This window comes from Bos javanicus, chromosome 21, assembly GCF_032452875.1.
Source record: "Bos javanicus breed banteng chromosome 21, ARS-OSU_banteng_1.0, whole genome shotgun sequence".
In the NCBI taxonomy this organism is placed as follows: Eukaryota; Metazoa; Chordata; class Mammalia; order Artiodactyla; family Bovidae; genus Bos; species Bos javanicus.
Window position 1 is genome coordinate 24,052,989 of NC_083888.1, and position 27,089 is coordinate 24,080,077.

Sequence of the window (27,089 nt, forward strand, 5' to 3'; positions counted from 1 at the left end):
AATTTAAAAAAATTATTTATTCATTTGGCTGTGCTGAGTCTTGGTTGTGACACAAGCTGTCTCCAGTCTTCATTGTGACACGCAGTATATTTAGTTGTGGCATTTGGGATCTATGTCCCCGACCAGGGATCAAACATGGACCCCTGCACTGGGAGCTTACAGTCTTAGCCACTGAACCACCAGGGAAGTCCCATGAAAAGCAATTTGATAGCATAAATCAAAGGTCTTACAACTGCACCTGGTTTTTGACCCCAAGATTTTGCTTCAACAAACACATTTTCCTAGAAATGTATTCAAAGAAAATAATCACAAATATGAGCAAAGAGGATCTGCAAACATATTTTCATAGCAGCATTATTTGCAACTTCAAAAAAACTAATGAAGTTAAATGTTCAGCAGTAAAGAATTCATTAATAAAATATAGCACACCAAATGATGCAACATTATGAAGACATTAAATATTATTATAATGTGATAATAAATATAAAAATATCGAATACATAGAAATATGTCTTATATTGTTAAATCTTTACAAAGTTATCCAAATACAGTGTAATCACTTTTTAAAAGATACATATATATGCTACTACTAAGAATATTGGAAATATATACAACAAAATCCTAACAGCTATCAGAATGAAAGGTGATTTTATTCATCTTTGTCCTTTCCTGTATTTTCCACATTTTTTTTATGAGTATGTTTCGTGCTTTTAAATCAGGAGAAAAAAATGGAAATTTCAAAAGAGAGAGTGAAGGGAATTCAGAGTCCTTTAATACTAATGAGTTTTTATTAATAAAATACTTATTCTTCCTTTTTAAAATCGTTTTTTTCAACATAACATGCTATTATATTTATAAATGAAGGCTTAGGGAACAAACGCATTTCTGAGTATTTGACCACAATAATTTATAGCATACATTGGCTGGAGCTGTTCAGTGCTGACAAATTCCAGAAAGTAATTGCATAAAATATTTGGAGAGGAAATTGCTTTATGCTTCCATGCTATTTATGGAAATTAGCATCTTTGTAAAAATAAACTGAGAGCAATCACAATCATAGACCTTGAAATGTGGTTTCCATAAGATGTTAGCTTTGCTGCTTTAAGACCCATTAGCAATGTGGAAGGGAAACACTGCCTGCTTTTTTTTTTTTTTTCCTGTTATGAAACTGTTGCATATAATTGGTTTTTTCCTCTTGGATCCTTAATCCCTCCCTTTCTCCTGACTGCTTCCCTTTGGAATGCATATGGACTGAAGTATTCATTTTGCTCCTTAAAACCTTTCTAATGATCCTGTTCCTTTCTCAAAGAGTATTACCTATTTTCTTTATTCAGTGCCTCACCTTTTGCAATTTACAGCTTGCCCCAAAACGACTCCTTCAAACATAACTGACAATTTCCGAAGATTGGGGTGAATTTTCACCCCGCTGTGTTCCTAAAGCAAGCTCCAAACCTAAAGGAATCTTCCATACTTCCTTTGTTCTCTCTCAATCCCACATAATCACTAGCCAAATTCTATCCCTTCAGGCTCTAAAATGGTGCCCAGAATCACACCCTCTGGTCAACGACTAACTCCCCCACCCCTCTCCCCACTTAAGTCCCACCTCCCACCCCATGTACTCTTGTGAACAGTTAAAGTTCTCATCATTACCAACCTGCACTGGTACCAGCAACATCCCAAGTATCTCTGACTTGAATGTGCTCCTAGTGGTCCAATGGAGTCATTCTAAAATTTTTAAAATATTTATTTATTTAGTTCTTTGGCTGTGCCAGGTCTTAGTTGCAGCACATGGGATCTGGGATATTTAGTTGCAGCATGCAAACTCTTTGTCGTGGTATGCGAGGTCCAGTTCCCCAACCACGGATTGAATCCGGACCCCCTGCATTGGGAGTGTGGAGTCTTAGCCACTGAACCAGCAGGGAAGTCCCTCCAACAGAGTCTTAATAGCGTCTTTCCCATCACCTCCTGATCAACACCCAAGGCTTCGGTACTGCCCATTGAGCCAAGCCCTCTTTATCATTTATTTATTTAGCATGCTCGGCAAGGTCCTCTCCAGTTAACCACAGACTAACATCCTACTTCATACTCCATGCTGTCAAATATCTTACTCTTCAAATTTAGTGTCAGTGGAAACCAAGAGGACAAAACCGAATGAAGAACCATTTCTGAGATGGAAAAAGGGAAGTTGAGGGGTATGGGTCAGGGGCAACAGAGAAGAAGGTCTCCAGAGAGATCCTGGGAGTCTGGGTCAAATGAGCAGAACACGGAGAATCTGGGCACTGAGACAGAGCTGGGTGGGTGGGGAAGACTTCTGTTTAGGAAGTATTTTCACCTAGTCAAGGCTATGGTTTTTCCTGTGGTCATGTATGGATGTGAGAGTTGGACTATGAAGAAGACTGAGCACCAAAGAATTGATGCTTTTGAACTGTGGAGTTGGAGAAGACTCTTGAGAGTCCCTTGGACTGCAAGGAGATCCAACCAGTCCATCCTAAAGGAGATCAATCCTGGGATTTCTTTGGAAGGAATGATGCTAAAGCTGAAACTCCAGTACTTTGGTCACCTCATGCGAAGAGTTGACTCATTGGAAAAGACTCTGATGCTGGGAGGGATTGGGGGCAAGAGGAGAAGGGGACGACAGAGGATGAGATAGCTGGATGGCATCACTGACTCGATGGACGTGAGTCTGAGTGAACTCCGGGAGTTGGTGATGGACAGGGAGGCCTGGAATGCTGTGATTCATGGGGTCGCAAAGAGTCAGACACAACTGAGTGACTGATTTGATCTTATCTGAGGCCTCCAAGGGATATCCTGGTGGAAGCATGCATCAGTTCATGGATATATTAATCTGCAGCTCATGGAAGAGGCAGGCGGAAACCTCTCAGAGATACTGGGCCTCTTCCATTTTAGTGAGGTCACCAAGAAGAAAGGAAGAAAGAAAGAGAGAGAAGAAGGGAGGGAGGGAGGAAGAAAGAAAGGGAGAGAGATAAAAAAAATGAGGGAGGGATGGAGTAAAGGAGGAAGGAAGGAAGAGAGAGAGAACAAGAGAGAGAGGAAGAAAGAGAAAGGAAGAAGGAAGGAAGGGAGAGAAAAGGAGGGAGGGAGGAGAGGGGAAAGGAAGTTATCAAAATTGTGTTTTATTTCCAATGTTTACATTTAACAGTTGATGTAAAAATACACACTTTTTTATCTTTTTGATGTATATATAATCCTATTTGAAGAGAATATTAAAAGCCTATCTTTGAAAGCCTGAATCACTATGAGACCTGGCTCCTCAGATGATAATCCCAGGCAGGAGCCTCTGGAGAGAAAAACCAGCAGTGATTGAGGCTGCCCAGGGAGAGCATGTGGACAGACAGAGAACAGGGCAAACAGCAGAACTCTGGAACTAAGTAGCTTTTAGAAAGAGTCAGAAACAAAACGATGACTCAGATGGTAAAGAATCCGCCTGCCAGTGCAGGAGACGCTGGTTCAGTCCTCGAGTCAGGAATATCGCCTGGAGGAGGGAATAGCAACCCACTCCAGTATTCTTGCCTGGGAAATCCCACGGACAGAGGAGCCTGGTGGGCTATAGTCCATATGGTTGCAAAGAATCAGAAATCCATGCATTCAAATAAGTGATCAAAAATGTTCACTTGCTGTTGCTATTGTTTAGTTGCCAAGTCGTGTCTGACTCTTTGTTACCCCATGGGCTGTAGCTTGCAAGGCTCCTCTGTCCACGGAATTCTCCAGGCAAGAATACTGGAGTGGGTTGCCATGCTCTCCTCCAGGGTATCTTCCCGACGACCCAGGGATCGAACCTGTGTCTCTTGCATTGGCAGGCAGATTCTTTGCCACTGCAGCACCTGGGAAGCCCCAGCCCTAGGACTAGAACCAATTAAAATCGGTTCTATCAATTAAAATTGGTATCTATCAAAATAGTCACAGGGACCTTTCTCAATGCCGAAACACTGGAACTTAGGAGGCAGAGCAGATGACAAAGAGGATCTAAGTATCCACATTCTACAGGGAACTACCAGGCTTTCCCTGGGGGTCCAGTGGTTAAGATTTGCCTTCCACTGCAGGGGGCGCAGGGTCAATCCCTCATCAGGAAGCTAAGGGCCCACATGCCTTGTGGCCAAAAAACCAAAACATAAAACAGAAGCAATATTATAACAAATTCAATAAAGACTTTTTAAAAAATGGTCCACATCAAAAAAAAATCTTTTAAAAAAAGTATAAGAAAAAATAAAGAGACCTACCAACATAAGGTGGATCTCACCCTTAGAGTTCCTTAAGAAGGACACCAGCCACCACCCTACTCCTTCCCCTCTAAGACGGAGAACTGAGATGCACTGAAGAAAAAAAAAGAATCACTCATAGAGATCGGGGATCCCTGCAAGGAGGGACTGTCAATCCACTCCCCAGGTGGGCATCAGCTTAGACTGGATCCACTGATCTGTCCTGGCAGAGACAGACTGGAGAACTGAAGGGAGCTCGCCAGACAGGGAGGAGGCAGCGCTGGAGCAGCCCCTACCCCCAGCATCTGCACAGAACGGATGCGAACACTGTAGCCCCCCAGGCATATCTGTCATGGAATTCTCCAGGCAAGAATACTGGAATGGGTTCCCATTTCATTCTTCGGAGGATCTTCCCAAACCTGAGTCTCCTGTGTCTCCTGCATTGGCAGGCAGATACTTTACCACTGAACCACCAGGGAAGCCCATGGATCAAGTGGTCAACACCAAAGGATCTGGATTCAAACCATTCTGCCAGCATCCACTCAACTGGGCTGCCTGGAAGAGGATCCCAGCAGTATGAGACAAGCCAGAGCTGGGCCTCCTGCTTCAGAAAAGGCAGGCGCTGCAGAACCCTCTGAAGAACTCACATGTGCCACCCAGAAGGGGCAGAGAGTCAATGAGAGCCGGACAGATGATGACAAGGACCACACAGTGGCATCAAGTTAAGAGCTGTTTGCCCTTCTCCCCATCCCCTCTCCTTGCTTCCAACTTCAGGAAAGTTGGACCCAGAATAACTAAAAGGAAGAAAGATCTCCAAACCAGTCCTCACCACTGGTTGAGGTGAGAGGAGAATGGATCCCAGTACAACCCCACTTCAGTTACCTAGAGCCCTGTGTTAAGGCTAGACTAGACAGAAGGGAGATGAGATTTAAATAACGTGGGGAATTGAAATTTTAAATTGGACTGGACTTTTAATAAATGCAGGGTTTCTCTGGTGATCCAGTGGTTGAGAATCCCCCTGCCAATGCAGGGGACACAAGTTCAATCCCCAGTCCAGGAAGATCCCACATGCTGTAGAGCAACTAAATCCGTGTGCCACAACTACTGAGTCTATTCTCTAGAGCCTGGGAGCAGCAACAACTGAAGCCCATGGACCCTAAAGCCTGTGCTCCACAAGAGAAGCCATTGCAATGAGAAGCCCGCACACCACAACTAGAGAATAGCCTGTGTACAGCAACAGAGACCCAGCACAGCCAAAAAACTAAAAAATAAATAAATAAAAATTAAAAAAAAATAAATGCAAGTGAATTTACCCAAGAGTGCACAGAGGCATGGAAACAGATTGGATTTGGCCAAGCATAGCTGAAGCCCATGACTGGCTTTGTGTTTATAACTGCCTGAGCTGAGACTTCTCAATGAAGAAGGCTGAAAGCGGGTTGGAACAGCAGCAGCTGTCTTCTCAGGGAAGATCTGGGTCCCTGAGGAGAAGGCCCAGAGCAACAGGAAGCATCCAGGGCCAGGGCATGACAGGAAGAGGGGAGGCCTCTCCAGCTGCCTGACTGAAGGGAACAGCGAGCTCCTCCAGAAATGGTCAAGAGCGAGTTAGGAAAACACAAGGCTGCGGACCTCATGGCTTGCTCTGCAATCTATCACGATTATTGTGGTCAGTGATTATAAAGGCTTCAGTTTTAGCTGATTCAATAAAGATAATCTAGTTTTTATTAAGTGAATTGGCACATCCCTTCCTCCTTGCATCTCAGCCTCACAGGGCTGTTAACTCTCCATCAGCCAACTGCAGCAAAGCCCACGTGCAGCAAAGAAGACCCAATGCAGCCAAAAAAAAAAAAAAAACCCAGAATGATTCATTCAGTTCAGTTCAGTCGCTCAGTCGTGTCTGACTCTTTGCTACCCCATAAGCTGCAGCACGCCAGGCTTCCCTGTTCTTCACTATCTCCTGGAATTTGCTCAGATTCATGTCTGTTGAGTCTGTGATGCCATCCAACCATCTCATCCTCTGTTCTACCCTTCTCCTCCCACCCTCAGTCTTTCCCAGCATCGGGGTGTTTTCCAGTGAGTCAGCAGTTCATATCAAGTGGCCAAAGTACTGGAGCTTCAGTTTCAGCATGGTGGTGGCAGCACTTATAAGGAAGAGTGAAAGTGAAGTCGCTCAGTCGTGTCTGCTGACTCTTTGCAACCCCATGGACTGTAGCCTACCAGGCTCCTCCCTCCATGAGATTGTCCATGCAAGAGTACTGGAGTGGGTTGCCATTTCTTCCTCCAGGGGATCTTCCCAACCCAGGGATCGAACCCAGGTATCCCGCATTGTAGGCAGACGCTTTTACTGTCTGAGAGAGACTAAAGACGGCCCCAAGGGGACTTTCCTGGCTGTCCAGTGATTAATTAAGACTCTGTGCTTCCAATGCAGGCAGCATGGGTCCAATCCCTGGTCAAGGAACTAAGATCTTACATACCATGTGGTGTGGCCCCCCCAAAATTTTTTTTTTATTTTTAAAAGAAGACTCCAAGGGTCTCCCAAACAACCAAATCCTCAGAGGAGAGGCAGCTTTGAAACAAATCCAGGCTGATACTACAGAGATAACCAAGTATCCAACCCTCCCACAGGAGCAGAAACTGATCTAGCCTTCACTGTAACATTCACCCAGGCCCTGTGATGGGACCACCCACAGCTGCAGGAACCTTCCCTGAGAAGGTCAAGTCCCACCTCCATGCCTCTGCAGCATTCTCCCTTCTCAGCTGATGCCTCTTGGGTGCCCCCTACAGTTCCCCAACAGAAATTACAGGCACTTCGCTTGTTTGAAGGACATCAAATCAGTCGATCCTAAAGGAAATCAACCCTGAATATCCACTGGAAGCTGAAGCTGAAGCTCCAATACTTTGGTCACTTGAGGCGAAGAGCCAACTCATCGGAAAAGACCCTGATGCTGGGAAAGATTGAGGGCAGGAGGAGAAGGGGACGACAGAGGATAAGATGGTTGGATGGCATCACCAACTCAATGGACACAAGTTTGAGCAAACTCTGGGAGACAGTGAAGGACAGGGAAGCCTAGCATGCTGCACTCCATGGGGTCACAGAGTCAGACATGACTCAGCGACTGAACGACAACAACATTTGTTTTAAAAGGTTAATATATCAAGGGTATTTACTACATGTTGTTGTTTAGTCACTCAGTCAGTCATGTCTGACTCTTTGTGACCCCATGGACTGTAGTCCGCCAGGCTTCTCTGTCCATGGGATTCTCCAGGCAAGAATACTGGAGTGGGTTGCCATCTCCTTCTCCAGGGGATCTTCCTGACCCAGGGATCAGACCCACATCTCCTATATTGGCAGGCGGATTCTTTACCTTTGAGCCACCTGGGAAGTCATGCCAGACAAATTTTTTTTCCGTTCACAATGGATTAACTCCTCTAGAAAAGTCTGTGAGGTAGGCACCCCCTCTCTACAAATGTGGACACTGAGATGCAGAGATGTTTGTATAACAGGCCTTGAAGTGGTGCAGCTGGGATTCCAACAGCCGATGCTGCAAATGATAAAGACAACTAGCCTGAAATCTCCATTTACACTCGTGTGCACACACTGCCCCATACATGGAATCAACACTGCCAAGCCACACAGATATGGAAAAATCCAAAAGAGTTCAGTGAGTGATTCAAGCTGGGAAGACACTGCCTTTGGCCAAAGGTCAACAGACTGCCTCAAAGCTCATTTTAATTTTATAGGGTGGAAGAAAACAAAACGAAACCCTGTGCCATGAAGCCTCAGCCCCATTTGACCAGGAACAAATCTCTGTTTCAGATCTGATGAGATGGAAAAGAAAGTCTCCACCCACCATGCCCCAACCCTACACCTCGCTGACCACAGAAATCCTAAGATTACCCTGATAAGATTTACATCTGTTCTAATAAAAGCAATCTATTAAAATGTGGATGGGGTAGCATCAATAAAGTGAATAATGGGGGAGAAGCTGTACCTCACTAACCAGTTCTGTATGAGTCACAGAAATCATGGGACACTGGAGCTGAAAGGGGCCTTAGAAACACTAAATCCAAGAGTAAAATGCGAAGCAGAGAGGTCTGATTAATCTCTCTCAGGGTGTATCTCTTTATTTACGTGCACAAATACATCTAAGAGATGTTAGAGCCTTATTAAGCATCAGGTCCTTTGCCAGACCCTGCGAGTACAGAGGCCACTAAGCCATGTGATGACAAGTTACATGATCAGGGAGGGGCTGCCTTGTTCTAATTCACACTAGATACTGAATGGACCAGCATGTTCTAATTCACACAGGATGCAGTATGGGTTCGCAGCAGTTCTCAGGACAAAATACTTAGATGTGCTCTGCACTTCATTACTTTTTAAAGGTTTTATTGACGTGGACCATTTTTAAAGTCATCATTGAATTTGTTACAAAACTGCTTCTGTTTTATGTTTCGGTCTTTCAGTCACAGGGCATGTGGGATCCTAGCTCCCCTACCAGAGATCAGACCCACACCCCCTGCATTGGAAGGCGAAGTCCCAACCACTGGACAGCCAGGAAATCTTGCTCTGCATCTTCCCTGGTGGCTCAATCAGTAAAGAATCCACATACAATCCACATGCAATGCAGCAGACTGCCTGCAATGCAGGAGACTCGGGTTCGATGCCTGGGCTGGGACGATCCCCTGGAGAAGGGAATGACAACCCACTCCAGTATTCTTGCCTGAGAAATCCCATGAACAAAGGAGCCTGACGGGCTACAGTCCATGGAGTCGCAAAGAGTCGGACACGAGTTAGCGCCTAAATCATCAACAAACTGCTTGGCTGAATCCAGTCTACAAATATACTTGTCTGGCTTTCAACCCTTTAAAAACTGGGAGATCGCATAGGAGGTCTGGATAACCAGCTATCTTGAGCAACAATGTGATCCAGCAATCCTGAGTTTGCACTCTCATTTGGCAATGAAGGCTGGAGTTGAGTAGAGGCTGCCCTTAAGAGATGGAGAAGGTACCATCAACTTTGCCACAGTCTTAGCTATTCCCAATTGCCTCTCAGGCAAGGCAAGCTTCCTTCCTTTGTTGGCGTCTGCCCAGAAAGTATATGATGATACAGTGCTAGAGCTGTCCCCCCCAGACTGGTGGGAAAGACAAGAGACTAAAGAAAGGCTGCATAAGGCAGGCATACTGGTGGCCTCCACTCCATCTTCCGGAGCCCGCAGGAGCTGGGCCGGGCCGGTTGCTGACACAACCAGTGGTACAGTGGGCAGCTTTGCACTTGGCCTGTTGCTGGCATCCTCATCTGGATGTGGGGGCTGTGAGCCATGGGCCACTGCTGCCCCGCCCACCAGGTGCACCAACCTCCTCACTGGACACTGGGCTTCCCCAACGAGCACCTCGTGCCCTTCCCCTCCAGCAATCTGAAAACCCAGATGGCCTCTACAGGACCCACCTGCTCGCCATGCCGCCCAGCCCCACCAGCCAAGTGGTCACCACTGACCCCAAGCTGCCTGTGGAGGCGGCGGCTGAGAACTGCGCCAAGAAGCTGAGACTGGCCTTCCTAAGGGATTCCATTCCAGTTTTCAATCTGTTGATTCTGGGTGTAGATCCCAATGGCAGCCCTCTGCTCACCCTTCCCAGACCCCAGTCTCTTGCATGATCAGGAATCACCCCCATTGGCGATTCCCCCAGCCACCTCAGCAGCACGGGACACTCACACTTCCCTGCTGAACACAGCTAGAACTGTCATCTTCGTGGCCAGTGGAGCAGGCAAGACAGCTATTCTAAAGCACATTTGGGAGGATGAGGAGGAAAACCAGTCTCCACCACCCTGGTCCAGCTTTGCACGGGAGAGGAAGAGGCAGCATCCCAACTCCTGACCTTGCCTCTCAAGAAGTATTCCACTTTGTAACCAGCACCAAGAGATGCTACAGCTGAGACTATGCACAGCCCGAGTAGGCAGAGGCCTTCGGGGGCTGGGACCCGCTGCCAGCTCACTACAGACTTTATTTTAGAAAAGCAGTGTTGTGCCAGTGGAAGCTGAAAGGGTGAGGCCACCAGTGCTGCCAGGGGCTCAGGCTATGTGCCGTGACTCTGGGTGACTCAGTTATTAGAAAGAGTATTTGTGTGTATAAAGAAAGAAAGAGGGAGGGAAAGGGGAAAAAAGGAAGACAGGGAGAAAGAAAGAGCAAAAAGAACTACAAAACAGTATGTGGTGATGGACGTACACACAGAATACTTATTTAGTGGCTGAACCAAGGCCAGAACCTGGGCTCTGCCCATTCATCATGCCCTGGCCTCCAGCAGCCGTGTGCCTCTCCAGGGCACATGCAGACAGCCATTCCAGACTGAAACAGAAAGGATCCATCGCAGCCCCAAGTCACCCCTTGTATATAGTATCCACTGTGGTATTAGGACTCAGAGAGGACGCAAGGGATTGAATTATTCTTACAGCTAAGGCAATGAGAAATACCATTTGCTGGAGGTAAGAAACAAAATTAGATTCTCTTTGGTATGCGATTAACATCAGTCAGACTACAACTTAGGTGATTTAGAATAATACTCCTAAGTAAACTGAGTAGCCCACCATTCCTCTTCCCCATCTTATTACCTGCAGGAGGGCAGAGTGCATGAAGACCAGCCACATTAGCAGCCACCAGGGGCTCTTCCGGGAAGCCATGGAGTCTGGTCTCCTGGGGGTGTCTCACTTGTAGCCTAAAGAGGAGAAAAGATTTGGTTTCCATTCAGCTCCAGACCCAGCAGTGGCAACATTCATGACTTACCAGATCAACAGAGGGAGTAACCCTGAGCCCCACATACTGTCTTGGAAAGCTTTGTGTTGGCCCTGGATGGAGGTACCTACAGTAGAGTACAGGCTGTCTGGGGCTCTCTTTAGGAGGAGTCCATATCAAAGTCAGGAGGGCAGCTAGACCCGCCTGCACGGTGCAGCCCATACCTCCAGCCCTCCAAAAGCCAAGCCATCTCTGCACCAACCACTTCCCAGCCCATTTGTCAGCAGCAGGGTGTGGCTGTTGGCATCCGACTCAGGGAAGCCAGCGTGGAGCCAAGGGTTAGGGCACCTGCCAGCTTCTGCTACTTCAGGCACAAATAAGTCTAAGCCCTACTAAGCCAACCCAGAGAGGGGAAGGAACCTGCCTAAGATCACACCGCAAGACAGTGACCATTCTAGGACTGGTATGCAGGTCTTCTGCTAGTTCGAGGCTTTCCCCACCAGAAGACACCTTTCATCGTCCTCGGAGCCCCCGCCCTGCAGCCAAAGAGCTGAGTGAGGAGGGGTTCAGAGGGTACAGCCTTGGAGAAGCCAAAGAGCACAATCTCCTAAAAGTAGGTGAGGGCAAACCAGCGGGAGGCTGGAGGGCAGCGGGGGCTTTCCTCAGAGTCCTCCTGACGGTTTGCAGGGAAATCAGGATGGGTCGAGCCTGGAAAAGCCGAAAAGCCGAGGTCACCCTCGCCTCTCGCTTCGCCTCGCGGGCGCCTTGGCGAGCTGGTGTCCGGGGGCGGGTCGGTGGCTTCTCTCCATCTGGAGAAAGCATTAAGGGCCTGGCCTAATGCGATCCGCAAATGTGCTGCTGTTTCCGACCTGAGGCGGCGACTCTGGGCCGAAGGGAGGCGGCCAGTGCGGGGTCCTGGGACTGCGCGCCCACCTCGCTCGCTCGCACCAGCCGTGCCCAGCGCGCACTCCTCCTCCGAGTATCCGCCGCCTGGCGGTCCCCGCACCCCCGCTGCGTCCCCGTCCCGCACGCCCACTGGCCGCGGCGGGCGCGTCGCGCAGCCCTTGGCGCTCTAGACGCTCGCAACCCGCTTGCCAAGCGGCCGGACCTTCCGACGCCCGAGCCCACTAGCTGCTGTCAGCCCGTTTTCTACCTAGAAAGCCCCCAATCCGAAGATTCCCCAAGTCGGTGGAGTTCCCTCACGCTCAAGCGTCCCCGAATGTCTCTCCCCTAAACCACTGGACCCCACGGAGCCTGCCCGGCCAGAGGTCTCCGAGCCTCGCCGAGCGCCCGGGTCCTGAAGTTCCCGGGAACCGAGTCGTGCCCTGCCGCTCGGAGCCCCTCAACCCCACTGCGCCGTCTTGCTCCCCAACACACCCGCGGTGGAAGAGCCTTCCCGCCCCCCGGGCGACAAGCTCAGAGCACCCACCTGGCGCCACAGAAGCGTCCGGGACGTGCAGCCGGGCGGTGCGGGCTCGGCGCGCGCTGTGGAGAGGCGGACGGGAGCAGCCCGGTCCACACCTCGTGCGGGATCCGGGACCCGTACCTTCCCCGACGCCGGCCTCCAGCCCGCGGCGCCGCAGTCGCCGCCGCCGCCGCCGCCGAGAAGTTAAATGGGGCTGGGACGGGGGCCGCCCCGCCTCTACCGCCCCCTCCGGGCGTGCGGAGCGCGGCGCTGGCCCCGGCCCAGAAGCGGAGGGCGCGCGCCGCCACCTGCACCGCCCGGCAAGTGCACGGCGCGCCCGGGCGCCCGCCCGCCCTCGTGTCGACCCCGCGCCCTCCGCCCGTGCCGGGGACGCCGCGGGCTCGAAGGGAGCGTGTGAGAGGCGGGAGCCGGGCGGCTCGGAGCGCGCGGGGCTGCGGTGACGGCGAGACTCCGCTGGAACGCTCCTCCGCCCGCTTCCTGGAAGCCACTCCTCGCCCTGGGCCGGCCGCCAGGCGTGGTGCCAAGAGCCGGGACTGCCGACGCCGCCACCGCCGCCGCCGGCAGGCGCGCAGGGAAAGGCGGCCGCTGAGCTGCGAGCCAGCCGGGACGCCCCGCCTCAGCCGGAGCCGGGAGCGGGGATGCCATCGCCACCCCCCACCCCCAACCTCCCCGAGCCTCCGCCCGCCCCGCCCGGGCCCGGGCGCCGACTCTGCTAAGTCAGGCCCAGCGGCCACACGGAGGTTTGCCCGGAACCGCTGGCTCGTGCCTGCGAGCCTCCGGCGCTCCCGGCCAGGCATGACCAAAGTCAGAGACCAGTGGCCCCTCCCGGCCTGCCCGCCTTCACCTCCAGCGGCGCCCAGAGCGCACTCTGGGCCTGGGCCAGTGGACTCCGGTGAGCTCGCTCCTCACTCGGACCCTTGGCTACCAGGGACCACCAGCGACCTGGAGCCTCTTGCTATGAGCCGAGCTTGGGTAACAGAGCTGCGTAGCTGCCCAAACCCTGGGGTACCCAGGTCTGAGATTTGGGGTGGCGGTGTCAGGGACCTGGAGTGGGGTGAATTTCCTCTTGGAGGTGGTGAGAAGTAGGTGGACTGCTTGTCCCTAGCCTTGACCTAATCTCAGAGGTATGAATCCAAGGGCCTCGGGATGGCTTGAAAAGTCTCATTATGCCTGGGGCTAAGTCTTCACAGTCCCCATTTCCTTGGGTGCCTAGTGTGTGCCAGCCACATGCCAAGCTCTTCATGTGCAGCTCGTCTTCACAAGGGCCCCGTGGTGTTAGTAGCATTCTTCCCATTTCATGGATGGGGAAGCTGAGACCCAAGGGACACATAATGTGTAGGCAGTGAGTTGCAAAGTCAGGGCTGGAGCCCGCATCTCCTTTCTCTAAAGGCTCCACTGTTCAGTCCTGAAGGTTGTCTCCTGCCTGTTCTGTGGTTGGTACCTTACAGGTGGTGGCAGAGCTTTACCCAGAGGAGCTGGTGCTGCCTGTCTACCTCCCTCATCTTCCCTTCCTTACTGTGGGAATTCCTCTGGCCCAGAGGAGGACCTCTGTCCCTCCACTCCAGGTAAAATGACTGGAATCTTTCGGGAAGTGAGCAGCGGACGTTCAGTGTGAAGGGGGCAGAGAGATGGTCACTAAGTGCAGGGGAGGCTGGGCTAAACCAGAAAGAATGCAGCCATGTACAGTTGATTCTCCTTATTTGCCATGTCAGTTTTGTTCTCATAAAGTCAAAGGAACTTTAAAATGAATTTGGGAATACCAAACCATTGCTCCTGGGGAAAGCACAGGATTCAACTCCTGCCAGCCTCTGAGCTAAAAAGCTACCTGGTGGTTTAGACGGTAACACGTCCACTTGCAATGCAGGAGACCTGGGTTCGATCCCTGGGGCAGGAAGAGCCCCTGGAGAAGGAAATGGCAACCCACTCCAGTATTCTTGCCTGGGAAATTCCATGGATGGAGGAGCCTGGTGGGCTACAGTCCATGGGGCCACCAAGAGTCAGACACGACTGAGCCTCTGAGCTACGTTTTTGTCAACTAATCAATACATAACATTAATTTATGTGTGTTTCCCCTTAAAGACATATTTGTTGTTATTCTTGTTGTTTAATCCCTAAGTCATGTCCGACTCTTCTGTGTCCCCATGGACTGTAGCCCACCAGGCTCCTCTGTCCATGGGATTCTCCAGGCAAGAATACTGGAGTGGGTAGCCATTCCCTTCTCCAGGGGATCTTCCTCACCCAGGGATGAAACCCACATCTCCTGCACCGCAGGAGGATTCTTTACCACTGGAGCCACCAGGGAAGCTCTAAAGACTTCTTACTTAACATATATTATTCATTCATTAACCCTGAACCCACAACTTGTGCCCAAATAAGTTTATCTCACAGGTATCTCTAACACAAGGGTTTTCTCCACAGGGCACATCACAGGGTTCCTCTGCTTAGGAGCATGAGACAGCAAATCAGCACTGCTCTTGAGAGCCATTTTAAACAACAGAATCACCAAGGGGGAAAAAAAAAAAGAGTAAAAGTGGCACTGAATAGGCCATCAGAGAATGCTTGTTTACAGTATGAGAGCTGAAACAAGGTGGAACATGGGGCCTGGATGAACTTGAGCTAGGAACATGTGTATCGGGCAACTCAAAATTTCACCCCTCATCAGAGAACCATGCTGCTGCTAAGTCGCTTCAGTTGTGTCTGACTCTTTGCAACCCCATAGACGGCAGCCCACCAGGCTCCTCTGTCCCTGGGATTCTCCAGGCAAGAATACTGGAGTGGGTTGCCATTTCCTCCTCCAATGCATGAAAGTGAAAAGTGAAAGTGAAGTCGCTCAGTCGTGTCCGACTCTTAGTGACCCCATGGACTGAAGCCTATCAGGCTCCTCCACCCATGGGATTTTCCAGGCAAGATTACTGGAGTGGGTTGCCATTGCCTTCTCCGAAAGAACCATGAATGTGCTGCAAATCTTGATTTGGGGGACTGCAAATACATTTTAGCAAGTAGGCAAGTTCGCAGATATGGAATCTGCAAATAATGAGGATTGACTGTGTGTGCTTCTCCTGTCAAGGTGTAAACTCAAAGCCTGAGCTGAGCATAACATGCCTGCATGATCAATTGCTCAGTCAGGTCCGACTCTTTGCGACCCCATGGACTGTAGCCTGCCAGGCTCCTCTGTCCATGGGGATTCTCCAGGCAAGAATACTGGAGTGGGTTGCCATTTTCTTCTCCAAGGAATCTTCCATAACCTAGGATCAAACCCGTGTCTCCTGCATGGTAGGCGGATTCTTTACCACTGAGCCACCTGGGATGCCCGTCAAGGTATGGTCGAGGAATAATGATTCCAAACACAATATATCAGACTCTGTTCCAGGTACTTCACTGGTATTAATTCTGTCCTTACACCAGCCCCTGGTAGCTCAACTGGTAAAAAATCCACCTGCAATGCAGAAGCTCCGGGTTCAATTCCTGGGTCAGGAAGATCTGCTGGAGAAGGGATAGGGTACCCACCCCAGTATTCTTGGACTTCCCTGGTAGTTCAGCTGGTAAAGAATCCGCCTGCAATGTGGGAGACCTGGGTTTAATCCCTGGGTTGGGAAGATCCCCTGGAGAAGGGAATGGCTACCCACTCCAGTATTCTGGCCTAGAGAATTCCATGGACTATATAGTCCATGGGGTCACAAAGACTGAGTAAAAGACTGAGTGACTTTCACTTTCACACCAGCCTATGGGGTATCATGTTTATTCCACTTCACAAACTAGGAGACTGATGTAGAGAAAGGTTTAGACACCACATGTTCTTAGCAACTAGACAATACCGCATCTCACGTCATTCACACTCCAAAATAAAGCAAAAATCACATGAATATTCCAAATGAAATGGAGAATTCAAAGAGAGATTATGCTTGTGCAGTGGCAGCCGGTCACTCGCTCTGACTCAGGAAGGCACCAAGAAGGCTCCTGCAGTGGAGGCGGGTGGGGTTGTTGGAAGCATTTGAGCTGCTGGGCTCTCAGGTATTAATGGCTCAGCAGGGACTTCCTGTCTCATGTCTCTTGTCACACTCTTGACTCTGGAGTCAGCCTCCAGGGACTGCTCACACCAAGGAGGAGGCCCGAGATGAGCCTTTCTCTCCCACAAGTGCCAGGGAACATCAGATGAGCCCCCTCAAGGAACAGTTGGGAGAACATCAGGGAACTGGTGAAAAGCAGAAGGCAAAGCATCACCAGTTCCCTAATGGAAGTTCCCCTTCCTGCTCACCCTGGTGGATTGAGTCGTCAGACCTGTGAGTGCCGTTAAGGCACTGTCAGTTAGTGTTACCCATCCAAGCTCTGTCTGCTCGCCGCACAGCAGGCCAATGATCAGGAGACCAGGTGTTGAGGCAAGGAATAGTGACTTTATTCAGAAAGCCAGGCATCTGAGAAGATGGAGGACTAAAGTTCTAGAGTACCATCTTATGGGGTCTGGACGCCAGTCTCTTTTATAGAACAGAGAGAGGGAAGAGGTGAGGAAGTAAAGTAAAAAGGCCATGGGTCTTGCAGAATATCTCCTGGCTTGGCCAGCGCTGGGGAGCTAGGAGAAGATGTATTAATTTCTTCAGGGGTCAGGGTGTCTCCCTGGGAGCTGAACAAACGTACTTCAGTTTAACATCAGGCAGAGGGGCAGGGTTCCCTGAGGCAGGCCATTATGTGTGCTTACAGCCACAGACAGCATCCTTTTAGTGATGAGAGTACCAAAAGCAACAGGAAGCAAAGCTTAAAAGAAATAGATCCAACATGGAGTCAGGCATGCTCTTTCCTGTTACATTAGGATAGCAAACTGCCCAAGTCTGGGAGGGTGGGCTGAACCTCACAGGTCCTGTCCCCAGATTCACCATCTAATCACCCCCAGAGAGCTCTCCTCCATCACTCTGCTGCTGCTGCTGCTGCTAAGTCACTTCAGTCGTGTCTGACTCTGTGTGACCCCGTAGATGGCAGCCCACCAGGCTCCACCATCCCTGGGATTCTCCAGGCAAGAATACTGGAGTGGGTTGCCATTGCCTTCTCCCTTCCATCACTCTACCCAAGTATAAATACAGAGCCATCCTTCAGTCTCTGTACCTACTCCCCCCTGCCACCCACTCCCCTCTCCCCTGAAACCTGCCACAGTGTTTAAACAAGACATTGCCAAAGACATGGAGGTGGGGAAGATTGGGGAATGGTAAGAACAGAAGGGAATGAACCCCCTAAAAGCTATATCTGTCTGATCAGGCTACAGGGTGGGACTGCAGAACCAATCTCTCTCTGGTGGGTGGGGGAGGGGAGGTGGGGTGGGTGGGATTCAGACCCCTCACTGCCTAGCTCCTGGACTCTCCCCTCATGAGAACCCCCACCACCTGGGGACAAAGGCAATGCCTTTCAATTTAGAGAAGTCTAAGAAACCAAATTCTGTTTCCTCCCTAAAATCCATTCTCTTGCATTCCCAGTCTCCCTTATCCGTCTAGTTTCCTAACCATGCTCCCAGCATCGCCTACTGACCACAACCAGACAAACACAACAATGCAACATTTGTATCAGAGATATATAGAGAGGTAGAGAAAGAAATGGAAACCCACTCCTGTATTCCTGTCTGGGAAATCCCATGGACAGAGGAGCCTGGTGGGCTACAGTCCATGGGGTCACAAAGAGTCGGTCACGACTTAGTGGCTAAACAACAACAACATACAGAGAGGACCAGGAAGTTCCTACCAGTGATGCTGCTCTTGGGGTATGTGTGGATTTCACCCTGAGAAGTGACATCACGTCAGGGCTTTGGCCTGAATTTGTTCCTGATAACAGAATTACTGTTTCTGGTTGCGGGTCTTGTAGATGGGCTTGGGAAGCATGCTCAAGACTGTGTTGGAGGCTTGGTGAACAGGAGCCCTTGGAGATAAATCCTAGAGAAGTTATAGTTGACTGCAGAAGGCACGGAGGATCCAATGGGGAAACATTAGGTGAGCATGGTGTCTTCCAGGTGTGAGATTGCCCGGGGAGTGCTTTCACAGGAAAGACCTGGAAGGGAGCAAGGGACACAAATAGGGGTGGGTGGAGAGCAGAGACAACCTGTGCACAAGGGTACGTGTGGATAGACACACAGACAGGCTCATAGACTGAGAGTCATGCCCTCATGGTAGTTTGAGTCACTTATGGAGCAGTTCTTCTGGGTTTCCTTTGGCCAGTCGTCTTGCTTTGCCTGGTTCTAAGTCTGTATATAGTACATCTCAGGACCCTCCCAGGTTGACCCACTCTCTTAACCAAGATGGATTCTAGTGAAGAGGCCTATGGGTGGGTTGACATCAGCTGCTATGGGGTGGTGCCCCCTCCCTTTTTCACCTTTGAGCAGCCTTTCTGCACATGTGTAGTTGGGAAGATTTCCTAGACCTTGAGAATGAGGAATATGTGGTCTTTTATCTCTTATCTGGGCAGGACTCAAGCTCCTCTCTCCCTCCTGCTATTCTGGGGCATCTGTCCACCAGGGAGGAACTCCAGCAGCTCAGCCTAGGGCCCATCTCTCTCCTGCCTCACTCTCATAAGCTAAAGAGGATGCTTCAGAGAAGGTCCTGGCTTTAAGCCCCTGACTGCCACACTCACATAAATGCGAGATGGGTGTATGTTCCCATGACGAGGGTTTGGACAGAGCATCTGCCCCAACAGCATCTAGCACACCTGGCTTCTCAGGTGTTCCCCACCCCACATGGAAAACAAGCTCAGCTAGAGGTGGTAGTTTCCTGTATGTCCAGAGCCCGTCTTTGGAACACACATTTGCTTCATAAAAAGTGTTCAAGTCTCCTGCCTCATAAGCAGGAAAAAAAAAAAAAAGCCCTTGGGAAGAGGTGTGACAAGAGTGAAGGTTCTCCTTGGCGAGGGGCTCTGTGCGCACTGGCACACCCTCGTTCTTGGTTTCTGCTCTTGTCCTGCACCTAGAGATCCATGATTTCAGGACTTCTTAGAGGTACTAGATCCATCGTGTCAAGGCAGGAGGCTTGAGCTTTCCTACTGCTATAGCACTGGAGGTCTGAGCCAGTCAGAATCTCTGTCAGGAGAGTGAGGTGGTGTTGGACAGACTTTCTAGAAAGCTCCAAACCTTTGGGGTTGGGCAGGGGAGAGCTTTAGTTCCCCAAAGTGTTGCAAAGGAATGGAGTTGGATTTTGGTGACCCGTCTCAGGGCCAGCAAACTCTCCAGGCCCCAGACCCAAAGCTAACTTCATGTGGCCTCTAGGCTAGGAAGGGGTTGACCTGACTGTTTTACCTGCATCTCATACTCTGATTGTGTGTGTAAGTGTGTGTTTGATGCTCAGTCATGTCCAAGTCTTCACGACCCCATGAACTATAGCCCACCAGGCTCCTCTGTCCATGGGGTTTCCCAGGCAGGAACACTGGAGTAGGTTGCCATTTCCTTCTCCAGGGGATCTTCCTGACCCAGGGATCAAACCCTCCTCTCCTGAATTGCAGGTGGATTCTTTACCACTGAGCCAGGGAAAAGCCCATAAGCTTATTGAAAGTGAAAGTGAAGTCGTGCCCGACTCTTTGAGACCCCATGGATAGTAGCCTGCACCAAGCTCCTCCGTCCATGGGATTTTCAAGGCAAGAGTACTGGAGTGGGTTGCCATTTCCTTCTCCAGGGAATCTTCCCAATCCAGGGATTGAACCCAGGTCTCTCACATTGTAGACAGACGCTTTACCATCTGAGCCACCCTTATTGCATACAAGCAAATACTTAGGCCTCATTCAAGACTATGGCTTCTTTCTTTGCACATAATTCTAACAGGTTTGTTCATCTAGTTTTCAAGACTAAATTAGAGGCTCTGAGTTAGAAAAGGACAGAATCCCTACTCAGAAAAGGGATACTGGCAGCCTAAAGGTGCTACAGAAAAACTGTAAAAGGCAAAAGAAGTAAAAGACACCATAAGTCTGGTACAGTTTTGTTCACACTGGTAGGGCCTGAGAGGATCACAGGGTCACTGCAAGGGCTTTGTTCATGCTCGTGAACCCAGGTTATCTACAAATGCACTTGTTCATCACATTAAGTTTATGATGTATGGAAGTACAGGCTACATTTCAGAAAAATAGTCACTCATCAAAGGGCTAAACTGTAAGAAAAAGAAAACAAAGGCAGGCACCAACTATTCCTTTAACAAGTCACCTTTAACTTCCTGAAAAGTTCACACCTGTTGTGAACAGTCCTGTAGTGAACATTGGGGTACATGTGTCTTTTTCGATTATGGTTCTCTCAGAGTGTATGTCCAGTAGTGGGACTGTAACAAAGGTCCATCTAGTCAAGGCTATGGTTTTTCCAGTGGTCATGTATGCATGTGAGAGTTGGGCTATAAAGAAAGCTGAGCGCCGAAGAATTGATGCTTTTGAACTGTGGTGTTGGAGAAGACTCTTGAGAGTCCTTGGGACTGCAAGGAGATCAAACCAATCCATCCTAAAGGAAATCAGTCCTGAATATTCATTGGAAGGACTGATGTTGAAGCTGAAACTCCAATACTTTAGCCACCTGATGCAAAGAGCTGACTCATTTGAAAAGACCCTGATGCTGGGAAAGATTGAGGGCAGGAGTAGAAGGGGACGACAGAGGATGAGATGGTTGGATGGCATCACCAACTCCATGCACATGGGTTTGGGTGGACTCCTGGAGTTGGTGATGGACAGGGAGGCCTGGCGTACTGTGGTTCATGGGGTCACAAAGAGTTGGACATGACTGAGCAACTGAACTGAACTGAACTGATGGTACTTTTATTCCTAGTTTGTTAAGGAATCTTCGAACTGTTCTACATAGTGGCTGTAGCGATTTACATAACATGTGTAAAATAGATAACTAGTGGGTGGGGCAGCAGGAAGCTGCTATATAGCACAGGGAGCCCAGCCTGGCGCTCTGTAACGCTTCACCTTAGAGGGTGGGAGGCTCAAGAGGGAGGGCAACCCACTCCAGTACTCTTGCCTGGAAAATCCCACGGACGGAGGGGCCTGGTAGGCTGCAGTCCATGGGGTCGCTAAGAGTCGGACACGACTGAGCGACTTCACTTTCACTTTTCACTTTCCTGCATTGGAGAAGGAAATGGCAACCCACTCCAGTGTTCTTGCCTGGAGAATCCCAGGGACAGAGAGCCTGGTGGGCTGCCGTCTACGGGGTCGCACAGAGTCTGATACGACTGAAGCAACTTAGCAGCAGCATGTATATATATATATATCATCACCCCAAGGTGGCGCTAGTGGTAAAAACAACAACAATAACAACAAAAACCCGCCTGCCTATGCAGGACACACAGGAGACATGGGTTCTACCCCTAGGTCGGGAAGATTCCCTGGAGGCAGGCGCGTGGCAACCCACTCCAGTATTCTTGCCTAGAGAATTCCATGGACAGAGGAGCCTGGCAGGCAACAGTCCACAGGGTCGCAAAGAGTCGGACACGACTCAACGACTAACACTTTCTTACTTACATATATATACATATATAAATATGTGTGTGTATATATATATGCATGCTAAGTTGCTTCAGTCGTGTCCGACTCTTTGCAACCCCATGGACTGCAGCCCACCAGGCTCCTCTGTCCATGAAATTTTCCAGGCTAAGTGTGTATATATATATCTATATATAACTGATTCACATTGATGTATGGCAGAGACCATGACAACACTGTAAAGCAATTATCCTTCAATAAAAAAAGTTCACACCTAGCACATCATCTCTGACAATTCCAGGAGACCAGGCTTTTTTTCCAGAATTGATTCATTTGAGCAAAAAGAACAGAGTACAAAGTACTCTGTACACTTAACTGTTTAAAAATGTGATACCAGTTTTCTTACAAGTTGTCAAGAAGAGTTGTGCCCCAAAGCATTTTCTCCCATGCTGCACTGCACATCTCACCCCGCACTGCAGAATGAGACCCGCCTGTTCAGTCTGCTTCCTTACATGTTCCTTACTCTGTCCGCTTGGCAATATTTGGGTTGGAAACACCACAAAGAAATACTTGAAAAGTCTTTTTTCAAATATAAGTTCAATAAAAACATTTCTATGTATTACATTTTGCAAAACACACTTAACTTCAGGAGAGTTTAGATAGCCAATTAAGCATTTTTATCCCTTCTTTACCACGGCTTGGGCAAAAATCTTCTATGGATGAGTATGAAGAACTAAATTCCTTCAGATGCAACCATTCACATCTGGTCAGTTTTAGGCTTAAAGAACAATTCAGTTCAATGTAGCAAAATGCAATATTTATATTTTTTGCAATATATATTAAATTTTTGCCAGGTATGTCTAGATCCTGGGAATACAATGGCATGATAAGATACAGCCCTGCCTGGAGGAGTAAATGAGATACAGTGTGATAAATGATTTCAGAGATATAAGCACAAGGAGCTAGAAAAGTTTTGCATAGGATGGCAACTAATTCAATCATGGGGCTTTTAAAGATGTCGTAGGAGAAGTGATATTTCAGCTATGAACTAAACTTGCTTTTTTTTTTTTTTAAGAATCTCCATACTGTTTTCTATAGTGGTTGCACCAGCTTACATTCCCACCAACAATACAGGAGGGTTTCTTTTTTTTCCCCACACCCTGTCCAGCATTTGTTATTTGTAGAGGTGGCTCAGATGGAAAAGAATCTGCCTACAATGCAGAACAGGGTTTAATCCCTGGATCAGAAAAATCCCCTGAAGAAGGAAATGGCTATCCACCCCAGTATTCCTGCCTGGGATATCCCATGGACTGAGGAATCTGGTGGGCTATAGTCCATGGGATCTCAGAGTCGGACACGATTAAGTGATTAACGCTTTCAAACTTTCATTCTGCCTGGTGTGAGGTGGTACCTCATTGTAGTTTCGGTTTGCATTTCTCTGATAATTAGCAATGTTGAGCATCTTTTCATGTGCCTGTTGGCCATCTGTGTGTCTTCTGTAGAGAAATGTCTATTTAGATCTTCTGCCCATTTTTCCATAGGATTGTTTGGTTTTTTGTTGTTGATTTGTGTGAGCTGTTTGTTTATTTTGGAAATTAAGTCCTTGTCGGTCCCATCACTTGTAAATGTTTTCTCCTAGTCTGTAGATTGTCTTTTCTCTTTGTTTATGGTTTTCTTTGCTGTGCAAGAGCTTCTAAGTTTGATTAGGTCCCATTTGTTTACTTTTGTTTTTATTTCTGTTGCCTTGGGAGACTGATATTGGTATGATTTATGTCAAAGAATGTTTTGTCTGGCTGTATTTTTAATAATTCAAGCAAGAGCTCATGATGGCCTAAGCTGGTACAAGTGGTAGTGAAAACAGAAGAAAATAGAAAGATTTGAGACAGTTGTTAAAGAATTTTTAAGACTTGGTGAATTACTTAAAAGAGTAGAGAGAGACAGTCAAGGTTGATACCCTGATTCCTGCATGGGCCATGGGTGATGGCAGTGTCATTTGTGGAGTTGGAAGTGTAAGAGGAAGAGGAGTGTATTGGGTGGAAAGAGAGAGAGGGAGAGATGATGACTTAACTTGGAACATTCTGAGCTGGAAATCCCTCTGGGTCTAGAATCAGGATGACAACCTGAGCTGGAGATTTAGCTTCATGACTCATCAGCATGTGGTTGATACTTGAAGCCATGGAAGTAGACAGTGTGGATGAAAACAGCCAGCTCATCCACCATCTATCCATACATCCATTCATCAGAAAAGGAATTTCTGTGTATTCTCCAGTGTGCATGCAGTATACGTGTGAAAGTTTGAAAGTTTAGTCTCTCAGTTGTGTCCGACTCTTTGCGACCCCATGGACTGCAGCCCATCAGGCTCCTCTGTCCATGGGATTTTCCAGGCAAGAGTACTGGAGTGGGTTGCCATTTCCTTCTCCAGAGGATCTTCTGACCCAGGAATCAAACCCAGGTCTCCCACATTATATGCAGACACTTTACTGTCTGAGCCACCAGGGAAGTCCCTATATGTATAATTTCTCCTAAACAGTGAAAATATCACACGTTTCTTTTTCTCAAAAAAAAAAAAAAAAACCCACCACTGAGGAGCCATCATCGTGAGGCACTTTTGATTTCTGTCTTCACCACTTGCTCATAGGGTTGAGTGGCTCTGGCCAAAAGGATGTTTCCTCAGCTCTGTTCTTTTGCTCTTTTATTGTGAACTTCAATCTGAAAGACACACCCACCCCTGAATCCTCCACGGCGAAGTCTGACATTCAATCCTAGCCTGGGGCTCTGGTTTACCATCAAAGCGTGAGTGGGTCTTATTCAGCCTTTCCCAAGAAATTGCTAAACGCTGTTTCATTAAATGTGTGCCAGAGAAGTATATTTTTCTTATTGTTTTTTAAAAACCAAGAAAGAACCAAAAAACACTGTGAAACAAGTATCCCCAAATTCATGTATGGTGTCAGGAAGATTGAGAACAAAATGACTAGTGTTCTACAAGCATAAACAAGAAAAATGGAAAAGAATTTTTTCTTTAAAAAAGGAAGTCCCTAGGTGTACCTACGGCTAATTCATGTTGATGTACAGCAGAAAACAAAGCAATATTATAACGCAGTTATCCTTCAATTAAAAATAAATAATTTTTTAAAAAACCCTGATATTGCTATGAACTGTCAGATCAGGTAGAGACTTCAGATCAAAGATGATTTGAACTCAAATGTTGTATTCAAACTACCCATTCCCCACTGAAACCACTAAATGGATACTATATCAAATTCTCTATGAGTGCTGGAAGCTGAGGAAGGGAATTGCCCCCATAACTGCGACTCACAGGGTTGATGCGATACACCAGTAGCCATTGCTCTGATGACAGTGGCCCTTGTGACAGAGGAAGAGAGCTGTGCGCTGTGAATGTCATCTTATGACACTGCCAGGAAGCTAAGGCAACTATGGTTATCCTGTGGGAGAGTCAACATCACCTGTTCTTTTCTAATTTATTTTTATTTATTTATTTTTGACTGTGCCGCACAGCATGCAGGATCTTAGTTCCCCGACCAGGGATCACACCCACGCCCCTACAATGGAAGCATGGATTCCCAACCACAGGACCGCCAGGGTTAGTCCCAACATCACCTGATTCTGGCCTGTGAGCTCACAGGGATGGTCCCTCAGAGGGGCATCTCCCTGTGTGGTATGCCCCTGGGCTGCCTCCTGGAGTGTATGCAAACCACAGACCGTGGTTTTCACAATGATCAGTTTAAGGTGACCAAAGTGTGTCACCCTGCTGGTGAAGGTTCTGAGGAGCAGCAGCCCTTCCATCCTTGAAATCTCAAGAGTTACAGGAGCCTTTGAAGAGCAATCATCTTCTGAGTTGCATCTAGATGCACTGGGAGAGTCAAGAGGCAGAGGTGGTGACAGCTGAGAGCAACATAGCCTCGTGTCCTCCCGTTATGGGTGCTCAGTTATTACCATGCCTGTGGCATCACATGGACAGTTATTAATATGTACATAAGGATTGAATAGGCTTCCCAGGTGGCACTAGCAGTAAAGAACCCACCTGCCAATGCAGGACAGCATCACAGCCCACTCCAGTTTTCTTGCCTGGAGAATCCCATGAACAGAGGAGCCTGGCACGCTATAGTCCATGAGGTCACAAAGAGCTGGACACGACTGAGTGACTGACACAATGCTGCATCAGTTTCCTAGGGCTGTCCTAACAAATGACTGTGGCTATGTGACTCAAAACAACAGAAACTAATTAGCCCACTCTTCTGGAGGCCAGATGTCCAAAGTCAATGTGTCAGCAAGTCCGTGCAGCACCTGAAGGTTCTGAGGAGAATCCTTTCTCGCCTCTTCCTTGGCTTCTGGGAGCACCACTCCAATCTTTGTCTTCACATGCTCCGCCTGTGGCCTGCTCCCCTATGTCTGGTTCTGTGACAAATCCCCCTCTCCTTTCTCTTTGGATACCAGTCACTGGGTTCAGCGCATGTGTTTGGTCACTCAGTCATGTCTGACTCTTTCGACCCCAAGGACTACAGCCCACCAGGCTCCTCTGTCCATGGGATTTTCCAGGCGAGAATACTAGAATGGGTTGCCATTTCCTCTTCCAGGAGATCTTTCCGACCCAGGGATTGAGCCCGTATCTCCTGTGTCTCCTGCATTGCAGGTGGCTTCCTTACTCGTTGAGCCATTGGGGAAGCCCCATTGGATTCAGGGCCCACCCTAAATCCAGGATGATCTCACCTTAAGACCTTTAACTTGACTCCATCTGCAAAGACCTTATTTCTGAACTCACATTTTCAGATACTGGAGATGATGACTCAGACATTTCTTTTTGGAGGCCGTTAATCAACCCACTCCAGCCACCAATACTAAAGATTACCCTACATTCTGTGTCCCACTCGAAAGGATGCCCAAGAAGTTGTCCAACATAGCTTATCAGAGGTTCTAAGACTGAGACCAAACGACATTAAGGCACTCTAATAATAACATACTAATATAAATGTAGACACAGACAGAACGTAGAAAGAATTCTCACAGGTCAATAATAAACAATTGAAAATGGTCAAAAGATTTGAAGAGGCACTCACGAAAGCTACACATATGCCCAATGAGCATATGAAAAGATGCTCCACATCATCACTCATCATCCGAGATTGGTCCATGGGAGGCCCAAAGGGGCTCAGAATTACAGGACTGTAAATTAAATAAGAGGCTTTCTACACCAAGTCCCCTACATACAAATGAGATCCATTCCAAGACTGCGTCCGTAAGTCCAGTTTGCTCATCAATCCAACAAAGTTAGCCTGGGTACCCAACTAA

At 48.5% G+C, this 27,089-nt stretch overlaps 2 protein-coding genes and 1 pseudogene across 9 annotated transcripts in view; 1 reads left to right on the forward strand and 2 right to left on the reverse strand.

Moving 5' to 3' along the window:
- ADAMTSL3 (ADAMTS like 3) overlaps nt 1–27,089 on the reverse strand; it is a 410,509-nt gene that overhangs the window by 371,479 nt on the left and 11,941 nt on the right. For 5 of the 7 annotated variants that reach the window (XM_061394521.1, XM_061394519.1, XM_061394515.1 and 2 more), the window contains exons 1-2: nt 12,369–12,457; nt 10,819–10,922 (exon numbers count right to left, since the gene is read on the reverse strand). In XM_061394521.1, coding sequence (XP_061250505.1) covers nt 10,819–10,887 — 69 coding nt within the window. In that variant the 5' untranslated portion in view covers nt 10,888–10,922; nt 12,369–12,457. Of the gene's footprint in view, nt 1–10,818; nt 10,923–12,368; nt 12,458–27,089 lie in introns of those variants that run through there. The other 2 variants (XM_061394516.1, XM_061394517.1) reach the window with 1 other exon arrangement.
- On the forward strand, nt 9,502–10,152 carry LOC133234229 (6-phosphogluconolactonase-like; annotated as a pseudogene).
- The window catches only part of SH3GL3 (SH3 domain containing GRB2 like 3, endophilin A3), a 129,642-nt gene continuing 119,289 nt past the window's right edge, over nt 16,737–27,089 (reverse strand). For both annotated transcript variants that reach the window (XM_061394528.1, XM_061394525.1), the window contains one exon: nt 16,737–18,389. In XM_061394528.1, coding sequence (XP_061250512.1) covers nt 18,328–18,389 — 62 coding nt within the window. In that variant the 3' untranslated portion in view covers nt 16,737–18,327. The remainder of the gene's footprint in view (nt 18,390–27,089) is intronic.